The 12,441-nt window shown below is 44.3% G+C and overlaps 1 protein-coding gene across 1 annotated transcript in view; it reads right to left on the bottom strand.

Moving 5' to 3' along the window:
- The window catches only part of CSMD1 (CUB and Sushi multiple domains 1), a 1,867,828-nt gene that overhangs the window by 307,479 nt on the left and 1,547,908 nt on the right, over positions 1-12,441 (bottom strand). The window contains exon 33 of the mRNA XM_019538151.1: positions 11,407-11,502. Within this exon, the coding sequence (XP_019393696.1) occupies positions 11,407-11,502 (96 nt within the window). The remainder of the gene's footprint in view (positions 1-11,406; positions 11,503-12,441) is intronic.

Consider the following 12,441-nt stretch of genomic DNA (forward strand, 5'->3'; position numbering starts at 1 on the left):
AAAGAGACTTAACAGTGGGGGTCTACTACAGACCTCCCAACCAAGGGGAAGAGCTCAACCAGGAATTCTTAGGTCAGCTCACGGAGGTAGTGAAGTCTAAGGATGTGGTAGTCATGGGGGACCTGAACTTCCCGGACATCTGCCGGGAAGAGCAGTCAGCCAGAACTGACCGCTCACGTAGGTTCTTAGCCAGAATGCAGGACCTCCATCTAACCCAGGAGCTGCACAGCCCCACCAGGGGAGATGCCTTGTTGGACCTGGTACTGGCCACAGGAGATGATCTGGTGAGAGGGCTGCGGGTCCTCGACCACGGGTCCTCGACCACCTGGGTGACAGTGATCATCGCCTGCTGGAATTCACCATCCAGCACAAGGTGGAAAAGGCCTGCAGCGAGGCAGCAGCCCTAGATTTCAGGAGGGTGGACTTCAATGAGCTAAGGAGAATAGTTGGGGAAGCACTGAGGTCCCAGAGGGGAGGGGAGTCAGGTGTCCAAGGAGAGTGGTCGCTCCTTAAGGAGATGATCCTCCAAGCCCAGAGGGAGGTAATTCCAACAAGGATCAAAGGGAGCAGGAGGGCACACAAGCCCCCATGGCTCACCAAAAACATCCTGAAATGTCTCCTAGCTAAAAGGGAGGTGTACACCCAATGGAAAGGAGGGGACATCACCAGGGACAACTATCCTGCAGTTGCTCGGGGATGTAGCGGGGCAGTCAGGAAGGCCAAGGTAGAGATGGAACTGGGACTAGCATCCCAGATTAAGGACAATAAGAAGACCTTCTTTAAATATATAGGAGGTAAAAAGAAGGTTCCGGGTAATGTGGGGCCCCTGCAGGACACGTTAGGAAATCTGGTCGTCACACCAGACGACAAAGCCAACGTGTTTAATGATTTCTTTGCCTCCATCTTCCTAAGCAGGGACTGGAACAGTCACCCCCCTGCTGGGCCCCCGTCAGGCCCCAGGGGAGGCACACCTAGGCCAAGGGTTAGTGAGGAACTAGTTAGGGAGCTTCTGGAGGGACTGGACATATTCAAGTCAGCTGGTCCAGACAATCTCCACCCTAAACTACTAAAGGAATTGGCTGAGGTCATTGCAGGACCACTGGCACGGCTTTACGAGCACTCATGGTGCTCTGGTGTGGTGCCAGAGGACTGGAAGAGGGCCAGCATGTTTCCCATCTTCAAAAAGGGGAAGAAGGAGGACCCAAGAAACTATAGGCCAGTTAGTCTTACCTCAATCCTAGGCAAGCTGTTTGAGAAAATTATTCTGGCACACATCCACGAGGGGCCAGCAGGGGATTTCATGCTTAGGGGCAACCAACATGGGTTCATCAGTGGCAGGTCCTGTCAGACCAACCTGGTGGCCTTCTATAATCAAATCACCAAATCATTAGATGCAGGGGCAGCAGTGGACATAGTCTTCCTGGACTTTCAGAAGGCCTTCGACACTGTCTCTCACCCTGTTCTCATTAAGAAACTGAGGGACTGTGGTGTCGACACCCACACAGTCAATTGGGTCGCCAACTGGCTGGAGGGCCGCCCCGAGAGTGGTGGTACATGGGTAATTTTCAACCTGGAGGGATGTGGGCAGTGGGGTTCTGCAGGGCTTGGTCCTTGGGCCCGCACTGTTCAACATCTTCATCAGTGACTTGGACGAGGAGGTAAAAAGCACCCTGTTCAAATTTGCTGATGACACTAAGATGTGGGGGGAGGTGGGCAAGCTAGAAGGGAGCAATAGGCTACAATCAGACCTAGACAGGCTACAAGGGTGGGGGGATGAGAATAGGATAGGGATTCAACACCGGCAAGTGCAAAGTGATGCACCTGGGGAGGAACAACCAGCACCATACAGGCTGGGAAACTCCCTTCTTGTCAGTACAGAGGTGGAAAAGGATCTTGTAGTCATCATTGACTCCAAGATGAACATGGGCCGGCAGTATGGGGATGCAGTCAGGAAAACCAACTGCACCTTGTCACGCATCCACAGATGCATCTCGAGCAGGTCCAAGGAGGTGATCCTCCCCCCTGGTCAGGCCACAGCGGGAGTACTGTATCCAGTTCTGGGCACCGCACTTCAAGAGGGATGTGGACAATATGGAGAGGGTCCAGAGGAGGGCCACTCCCATGATCAGGGGGCAGCAGGGCAGGCAAGGAGAGGCTATGGGACCTGAACCTGTTCAGCCTCCACAAAAGAAGGCTGAGGGGGGATCTAGTGGCCTGTTACAAACTAGTTGGGGGGATCAGCAGGCACTGAGGAAGTCCCTGTTCCCCCATGCACTGCCAGGAGTGACCAGGAATAATCGTCACAAGCTGGCAGAGGGTAGATTTAGGCTAGATATCAGGAGGTGCGACTTCACGGTCAGGGTGGCTGGGATCTGGAACCAACTTCCAAGAGAAGTGGTGCTGGCTCCTACCCTGTGGGTCTTTAAGAGGAGATTAGATGAACACTTTGCTGGGGTCATTTGACCCCAGTATTCTTTCCTGCCATGGCAGAGGGTCGGAGTAGATGATCTACTCAGGTCCCTTCTGAACCTAGAAACTATGAAACTATGAAACTTATCTTGACCCCTGTTCAGAAACACCAAGGCAAAAAACTCATTGAAGAGCTCAGCTTAGTCCCTGGCTGAGCTCTTAACACACAGCCCCAGCCCACAATGTGCACACACCCCCCCACAGCTCCAGACTAAAGCACACATACACCCCACCCTTTGTTTGTCATCCATGCTAATCAGCATAGCCAGAGCATTCCTAAGTCTACTGAGCTGTGTGGAGCCTGGGCTGACTTAAAAAAAAAAAATTGTGTTCCAAGCCAAATCAGACAAATCAATTCCAAATCCATGAGTCATTCAAGAACCATATATGACCTTACTATCAGCAAACATCAGCCACCCCACCTAGGGCTTACGATCCTTCCAAATCCTTTCGCAGGCATCCTACATGCAGGCCCAAGCCCAGAGGCTTGTGGTTCAGATGCCCCCGGGTTTTGCTTGCCCGCAGCCATATAGCCACAGGAGAAAGCTAGGAAGGATCCTTCCATGTCCATAAAGTAGACTTATAGCCAAGATCTTCCCATTGGAAGAGAGAGTGTAGGTCTTGCATGACCAATCCCATCACCTTTTATGACCAGGTGCCTAACACCTAGACAAGGGAGAAGAGATTGACATCATATATCTGGACTTTAAAAAAGGCTTTCATCTGATGTTCCATGATCTCCTCATGGAAAAGTTGGACAACTGTGGCCTCGGCTACACCACAGTCTGATGGCTGAGGAATTGGCTCTGAGGTCAGAACCAGAGAGTAGTAGTTGATGGAAGTGAATCATTATGGTGATCCTTGTCCATTGGTGTCCCCCAAGCCTCTGTCCTTGGACCAGTTCTTTTTAACATCATTATCAATGATGTGGACATTGGTGTCAGAAGTGCATTGGCCAAGTTCACCGATAACACTAAACTTTCATAGTTTCATAGGGCTTAGGGTCAGAAGGGACCTAAACAGATCAACAGGTCCGACCCTGTGCCCTGGGCAGGAACGAGTGCTGGGGTCATAACACCCCAGCCAAATATCTGTCCAGCCTCCTCTTGAAGATCCCCAAGGTAGAAGAGAGCACCACCTCCCTTGGGAGTCCATTCCAGAGCCTGCAAGCCCTAACTGTAAAGTAATGTCTCCTAATGTCCAGTCTGAACCTTTTCTCTAACAGTTTGTGGCCGTTATTCCTAGTAACAACCAGTGATGCCCAGGGGAACAGAGCCTCACCCAATTTTTGCTGGTCCCTCCTCATGAGTTTTTAAACAGCCACCAGTTCCCCTCTCAGCCTTCTTTTGTGGAGGCTGAATAGATTCAGGCCCTTCTCTTCATAGGGCCTGATCTGCTGCTCCTTGACCATGTGAGTAGCCCTCCTCTGGATCCTCTCAATGCTAGCCACATCCCTCTTGAATTGCGGCTCCTAGAACTGGACACAGTACTTCAACTGTGGCCTGACCAACACTGCATAGAGGTGAAAGATAACTTCCCTGGACCTGCTCATGATACATCTGTAGATGCAAAACAAGGTACAGTTAGCCTTACTGACCACTTCCTCGCATTGGCGGCTCATGTTCATCCTGGAGTCAACAGTGATTCCAAGATCCCTTTCTGCCACAGTGTTGACAAGAAGGGTGTTCCCCAGCCTCTAGGTGTGTTTCTGGTTCCTTCTCCCTACATACAGTACCCTGCACTTGTCTGCATTGAATTCCATCCTATTCTCATCTGCCCACCTCTGTAACCGTCTAGATCTAGCTGGATTTTGTCCCTCCTCTCCAGCGTGCCCACATTGCCCCACATCTGGGTGTCATCAGCGAATTTGAAGAGTGTGCTTTCCACACCCACCTCCAAGTTGCTGATAAAGATATTGAATAGTACAGGATCCAGGACAGAGCCCTGGGGGACTCCACTGCCCACATCCCTCCAGGCCGAAAACAACATGTCTACCACCACTCTCTGGGTACAACCATCTAGCCAATTCGCCACTGATCTGACTGTGTAGGCATGACTGTGTAGGCAATGCCACAGTAACCTAGTTGTTTTTTTTTAAGAGAATGTGGTGGGAAGCAGTGTCAAAGGCCTTCTTAAAGTCCAGGAAGATGAAATCTACCTCAGTGCCCTCATCCAGGGATTTTGTGACCTGATCATAAAAGGAAACCAGGTTAGTCTGGCAGGATCTGCCCTCAATGAACCCATGTTGGTTGCCTCTGAGCATTACCTCCCCTGAAGGGCCCTTCCAGATGTGCTCCCTCATAATTTTTTCAAAGGTCTTCTCAAGGACCAAGGTAAGAGTAAGTGGCCTATAGTTACCCAGGTCTTCCTTTCTCCCCTTCTTGTAAATGGGGACCACATTGGCTCTTTTCCAATCCTCTGGTAACTGGCCAGAGCCCCACGAGTACTCATAAAGCCATGCCAGGGGCCATGCTATGACCCCCACCAATTACCACAGCACCCTTGCGTGGAGAGTACCTTTGGGGCATAGTGACCACACCTGAGGATAGGCTAGTGATGCAGGCTGACTTGGATAAGCTTAGTAAATGGGTGGATATAAACCTGATGATGTTCAATACTGAAAAATGCAAGGTACTCCACCTCCAGGAAAAAAACTCGCAGCATGCTTATAGACTCGGCAGTGCTACGCTCGCTAGCACCATGTCTGAAAAAGACTTGGGGGTCATGATTGACCATGAGATGAACATGAGCCACCACTGTGATGTTGCAGCTGGTAAAGCAAATAAAACTCTGGCTTGCAACCATCAAGTAAATCTCAGGATGTCATCTTCCCACTCTACTCAGCCTTGGTGAGGCCGCAGCTGGAGTACTGCATCCAATTCTGGACTCCACAATTCAAGAATAATGTCAAGAAGCTTGAGAGAGTCCAGAGGAGAGCCATGTACATGATCAGAAGGCAAGACAATAGGCCTTATAATGAGAGGCTGAGAGCCATGGGACTCTTCAGCCTGGAAAAGCGCAGGCTCAGGGATGACCTGGTTGCTGCCTATAAGTACATAAGGGGTGTGCATCAGGATCTGGGGGAATGTCTGTTCACCAGAGCACCCCAAGGGATAACAAGGACCAATGGTCATGAACTCCTCCATGACTGTTTTAGGTTGGACATAAGGAAAAACTTCTTTACTGTTCAAGCCCCTAAGGCCTGGAATAGACTCCCTCCAGAAGTGGTGCAGAGACTCATTTAAGAAACGTTTGGATGCTTGTCTTGCTGGGATCCTTTGACCCTAGCTGACTTCCTGCTCCTGGGGCAAGGGACTGGACATGATGAATGTGCCTTCCAACCCTAATGTCTATGAATCTATGAAGTTAAGTGGGAGACTGTGCCTTACCTCAGTCAAGGTACAACCCCCTGCCAAGAAAGTGGCTCTCCCCAGTGACTAGGAAAGCTGCCTTAGTGATCATGATATTGAAGTATTTCTTGCATTCGTCTGAGCTCCACAGAGCCCCATGCAGTCAGTAACTGAAGAGGAATAGGGTAAGTGGGTAAAACCAGAATATAATCAATAATCACATTTACGTAATCTGATTATGCAAGGATATTTGTAAGCAGAATAAAAGAGATGTTCCTTTTCTTATAACTGCATCCTTGGCATCACTTTTAAATGTGAGACTCTGCAGACACTTCACCTTAATTTAGTGCTGCGTCAGGACAGGTCTCTTCTGCAGTGAGAGGGGCTCTTCCTCATTAATATAAATTACTATGCAGATCTCCCCTTGCATTTGTTTCTTTAGGATTATCTTCACAATAAAAAGCCCTGTTCTGTGGCTCCTCCTCTGGCTGTCTTTAGTCTATTTGGCTTCATAAAGCTGCAGCTATTTCTATTGCACATATTACAACCTGTGATACATCAATATTACAAAGTTGTCACCTTATTGGTGAGGCTTGGGTCTATTAACTAACACACTAATTTTTTGTAGAATAAGTAAGAGTAAGAACTAGAGGCTATTACATGCATGGATGCCAGATTGATCATGAGTTTGACTATAGAGGAATCAAAATCCTTGCCATCACAGCTGAGCCCATATAAATTATTTATTTCAAACCTCTCACCTTATGACATAGCAAAGACGCAAGCATAAGATAGTGACATAAATCAGAATAAACTATTTCCAATCCTATTTATATCTGAATGATCCAGCATCAGATGGCAGCAGGCCTGACCCTATTTTGGAACACAAACACCAGGCTCTGAATCACTTAGATACTCATTCAAGACAGTATTACATATAATCATTATGCCTAATATGCTTAATTTACAGAAATGTTGCTAAGAAAATGAAGAGAGGATAGATGAGACGGAAAAAAACATGTTTTCAAGAAAGTGGCTTTGTAAAAACCATTACAAACCTGAATCCAAAGCCACAAACCTAATTTGTTTCTTGTTCTGACCAGAGTAAATGCAAGGTATAGCCTTCTCTTCCTTCAGCCCTCCTTCTAGCTTTTTCCAATAGTGTTGTCAGGGTAGACTTGCCAAAGTGCGCCGTGGAGAAATTTTATTTTCTATAATAATTATTCACCATATTTTAGTAAATGTTTCACACTGCTGTGAAACAAAATTGAAATCAGCCCAGTGGAAAAGTGAGCAGGGAATAAGGTCAACCTGGAATAGAGGGTAATAACTAAAATGAGCGACTGTGCAGGCCAGATTGTGTGTTCACTGAAAGTGTAGATACTATTCTCCAGTGTATTTACTATGCTGTACATGTGTTCACATTTTTCAAAAAAGAAAGAAACCCCAAAATGAGGTAGCTTATTTATGAAATGTAATTAAACATTATAAACTCATCAAATTAGAAGAGAATAGGTATTAAATAGAGGTTCTAATGTATCTACCTTTTAAAATGTATATAAAAATTAATATTCAAATTGTCAGGGTTTTCCTAAGAACAATGGACTTGTTTAATTAAGTTTATGATGCTGAGGACAGTATTTCTTATTTCTCAAGACTAGCTCTTTTTAGCCACAGACCAATATAAGTGGACGAACTAAAGCACAGCAGTGGCTACTCTTAGATGGTTGACACACATCACACTTAAGACATGATTAATTGGTTAATCACAGCTTAAGTAGTGACCTGGTCACACATTCATTCAATGAATGGTGTGATAAAATGAGAAATAAGCCACAAAGTTATCACACAAAGTAATAACTTTGTGTCTGATTCCTATCACACCTTCAGTTGAACACATGGCCAACACTCCCAATCTCTGGAGGTCTTCAAATCTCCTGCGTGCTCCAGAGGCTGGGAGAGCCTGATTAGGACTCCTAGCCAGAGGAACACAGGGAGCTAAGCTTGCTACTTGCCGATGCAGGGGGAGCCCAAGATCAGGCTACTGATAGGATTTGATCCTTGATTTCACAACCACGCTTCCTGCATGCATGTATGGCATGGAAGGAAGTGCAATTGCTGGGATCCCACAGCAGAACCCATCTTGCCTTTAAATTAAATCTGTCACTGTTCTTTGAGATAAAACCTTATGCAATAAAATATATGCCTTCACTTCATAAAATGTAAGTTAATTTCATTTTATATTCTTTGAAAGTAGTTCAACCACATAGCTGGCCCTCCCCTTGCTACAGGCTTCAGATAAATAGAAACTTTGGTATTTGGGAAAGCAAATACTTCCTTTTGGGAAAGAAAACAAATTAAAAGCTACAGTTCAGATTCAAATGGGGCAGAACTCCAGATAAGAACTCCAAAGTCAAAGAGCAACCCTTTGTTTCTTTATAGTAAGTGGGTCCTACTCCTAGTCCTGCCTCTGCCCCTGCTCACCAAGCCTCTAGTGACAAGTCACAGCTGGGCAGGTAAGGAGAATCAGAAAGTTTTTTGCCTTACCACATCACTGTTCCACTAAGCTGAACAACACTAGGTTAATTACCATTTGTTCAGCTTATAGTATAAGGTCCAACAAGGCTCTTGGGGTGATCTCATTTTGCCCTCTCCCTAGAACAAGATGCTGAAGACTCCCACCTACTCATTTGCTTTCCTCCCCCTAATGACACTGTAAACCTGGGATAGGCAACCCCTGGCCCACATGCCCAAGCATGGCATGTGAAGACATTTTGCTTGGCATGTGTGCCTTGGGAAGAACAGCCAAGGAGCTGGGATGGCCCAAACCTTCTTACGGCAGTAGACCGCAGCTCCTTCCCCACCATCTGCCTAAAGATGAGTGTGCATTCTCCACTGGCAATGAGCCAGGCCAGTACTTCATGGACTTCAGTGCAGCTACTTGCAGCCTCCCTGGTGCCTGCTGCAAGCAGCCTAGGCTCTGTGGGAGGCATGGACTCGTTGGGGTGGATGGCGGGGAAGTGTTCAGGGCTGCACTGCTACAAGGATAAGGCACCTTGCAACTCCTTCCCTGTCCACCCCTGGCATGCCAACATCTTAGAAGTTGAGGTTGTGGGTGTTTTTTAGCACTCTGACCAAAAACATTGCCTAACCCTGCTGTATGCCACATTGAAATGATTCCACATTACTCTGGGTGTGGACAGACATAACAACTAAAACGTTTCCAAATAAAATACACTCACAAACACTCCAGAAAGGAAATGTTTCAGCTGGTGGGCACACGTACACCCTCGTGTTCTACTGTTTGGAACATTTCAAAATGCTGCAGCTTCTTCCAGCCAGTATTGGGTAGGGGGCACTTGAACAGGCTGCAGCAACCAGCATCTCAGCTCCCCTCAGCAACTGGCATCTCAGCTTCATTTCCTCTCCCTTCATAGTGATGGAAGGTAAAGGGAGAGGAGAGCTGAAACCAGAGCAGTGAAGTACAGGATGTGGGGGGAAGGAAAGAAGCAGGAGCTGTCCTCAGCTTTAGCTTCAGCCCCAGCTGGATTCCTATCAAGCAGCTCCTTATCTAGCACCTGGGACCTGAGGATATACTTTTAAGTATCTTGAAATGCCTTCTCTCTTGGGGTCCTTAAAACAACAGTAGGAAGAGTAGTGCATATTACTAATATCACCAGCGTAAACACTAACAAATAATTCAGACTATGCAAATCATGACACTAACTTAAAAACTTCCCCTCTTTCTTACTAATTGAACTTCAGTTACATAGCTGGGCTCTACAACTGTATGACAGTTGAAATTTTCATATGGTCTCTAGCAGATGGGATTGTAGGTTAAATAACATATCTCAGATATGTATGGAAAATGACTGATATGAATTGGCCACACTGCATGGGAAAAGTGCCCTCTCTCCTGGTAATGAATGGAATGGTGTTATTATACTAATACTTCTTCACCACTATTCTCTTTGTTTTGCTATTCTGTTCCATTTCACTACCTTTGAAAAACAACTAGTCATTAGCCTTTATGATGGCCAAAAATTAAATGAAAAATGTTGAGATTTAAATTTCTTGTGTTCTTCCATTTCTCGCCTAATTGTGTACCAGATATTAACATAGCCAAAAGGAAACAAAGAAAGACATAGCAGTTATCCTTGCTATGATAATTCACTGTTTTTCCATCTCTTTAAAGAGAAGTACTGGTTTTCAATGAAATCTGGTTTTCATTTCATGACAATACATATATTCAGAAGAAGCTGAAATTCAGCTTATTGTCACTGGGTACATCTCCACATTCATTAATGCAATTTGCTAAAGAGCATCCATTGTGAGGAACTAGAAAAAAGTGCATTTGGGTTTTTTGGCATGCTTTGATGCACATTAAAATAGGCTAATGTGCATTAAAGTGCACATGTAGATGCACCCACTGTTAGTTAAACCACCAAAATAAAACATATTTTTGAAAGTGAATGTCATATATTTTAGCTTTCTTTTAACTCATTACTCAAGTTTACCTCATATCTTTGTGTGTGTGTTTTGCTGCTAGTTAGTTATTTCTGTCATTAAATAATGGTGGAATATTTCCCATGGCATTCTAGCACACAGAAGTAAGTAGGTAATCATCAGAAAGATATTTTAAATACACCTTCACTATTTCAAACAACTCAACTTTGACTTTTTTATTTAAATTGAAGTGTGAAAATGATTTACATTGTTACAACTCTAAATTCATTGGTAGTGCTTTTTCCTTGGTAACAGAAAGCCAAATAGCATGTTTTTATTTGCCCCTGAAGGAAATAATGTTTTTAAGTGTGTAATCCTCCTCCTCCAACCTTTGGCAATATGAAGACCTAGGAATACAGAATGTCATTTGAAATGTAGTACATGGTGCTTATCTCTGAATATCTTTGCTCAAAACTAGACTTTTAACAATCATTACAGTTTGATAAGAAGCACTGTTTTTACTGGATGTCCTCAATGGATGTTTCACCTAATTAAAAACAACAGCATTAGATTTTAAATGTAGTTAAGATGAGAAGTAATTGACATGAAACAAAACAAAATTTCTGTTTCACACTTGTGCAGTACAATGACTAGACAAACACAGAAACTGTATTCAAATCTGGTGGTCAGTCAATAGGAAATATGATTCTAACTGGCTTTATTCAATTTGTGGATTATGATTCATTTTAATGTAAAGGTGATTGTATACTGAAACATACAAGCATGCACCTATTCACAGAGGAAATGTCTTTGGCTTCTTAAAAATAACTCACAATATTTTTTATTAATAAATTTATTCACCCCTGGAAGGTAAGTAAACAGCTGAATGGAACTGATTTCCAACTTGCATAGACTGGTGAAGTCAATGGATGTGTGACAGTTTATACCACTTGAGGATCAGTTCCAAAATGCCCAAGAACAATTTGTCTCACCGCGTATGTACAACTCCTTCAGCTGAAAAAGACCGTTATAAACATGCTATGGCGCAATAAAACCTTCTAGTCAATACTATATATGATACTGGCAACGTAGTGTTTGTTAACAATTTCTAAAAGGCCCTAGTAAAAACCAATCAATTTACCTTGATAGACAAAATGGAAACCTCTGGCAGATGCTCCACTCTTAGCACTGAATCGCAATAGAATCTGATTGGATGTGGCCAAAGGCAAAGTCTCTCCTATAAAAGTAAGGGTAAGGGGATAAGAGGAGGGAAGGACACAATTTCAATTTCAATTTCAAACTCAAGCTGGAGACTTAGACAAAGAAATTACATTTGAGCAAAATGTTTGTTTAAAATTCTGACAGACAATATTATCATTTTTCCTCATTTCATTCCTTCATATTTTACAGAGTTATATTTGCCATTACCAGTATAAAGACAGTCACAGACCAAATAATTTTATTCTGTAAAACTATATTGTATACACACTTCCTGACATTTACTGCAGCTGTTGGGATTAGTGCTCCAGTAAGTGTCTTGCCTGCAGAATCTATTACTGCTTTGGATCATGATTATTATATGTTTTTGCCAGGGTTTGTTTGTGGGTTGACAGCTTCTTCTTGCATCCCATAGTGCACTAAAGAGTTGAAAGGATAGCAGAGGGGCACCAAGCTGTTTCTATACAATGTATATAGTTTAAAACATAAGTGAAGTAAAATAAAATTGTTTCGACTATCCTATTCTAGTGAATCTTCTTCTGCCTCTGAAATATACACATACACATTAATAATAAAATTAAATAGACTTTCTAAAAACAATTCAATTTCAAATAATGCTGGCTCATCATCTGCCATGTTTTATTCTCCTCTCAAGGAATTCACTGCAAATTTGGCAAACTAATTTAAGAAGCCATACATGCTCAAAATATTTACACAATTTTCTTATTAGCTAAATACATTCAGATCTTGATAGAAGCTCAGAAATGAAGAGTTTGATCTTAAATAGTCTCGGGCTATGGGCTGAGGAGGGAGAGGAGGATCCACATAGTCAACCAAAGACTGCGGCGCTGGTGTCATAGGGAAGGCTTTGGCTTCCATGACCACAGCCCGCTCTTTGGCGAGAGAGGCAGCAAGCTGCTGGGAAGAGATGGCCTCCACCTCTCTTCCCTGGGGAGGA

The sequence above is a fragment of the Crocodylus porosus genome, unplaced genomic scaffold, assembly GCF_001723895.1.
Source record: "Crocodylus porosus isolate Cpor-Errol unplaced genomic scaffold, CroPor_comp1, whole genome shotgun sequence".
Lineage (NCBI taxonomy): Eukaryota > Metazoa > Chordata > Crocodylia > Crocodylidae > Crocodylus > Crocodylus porosus.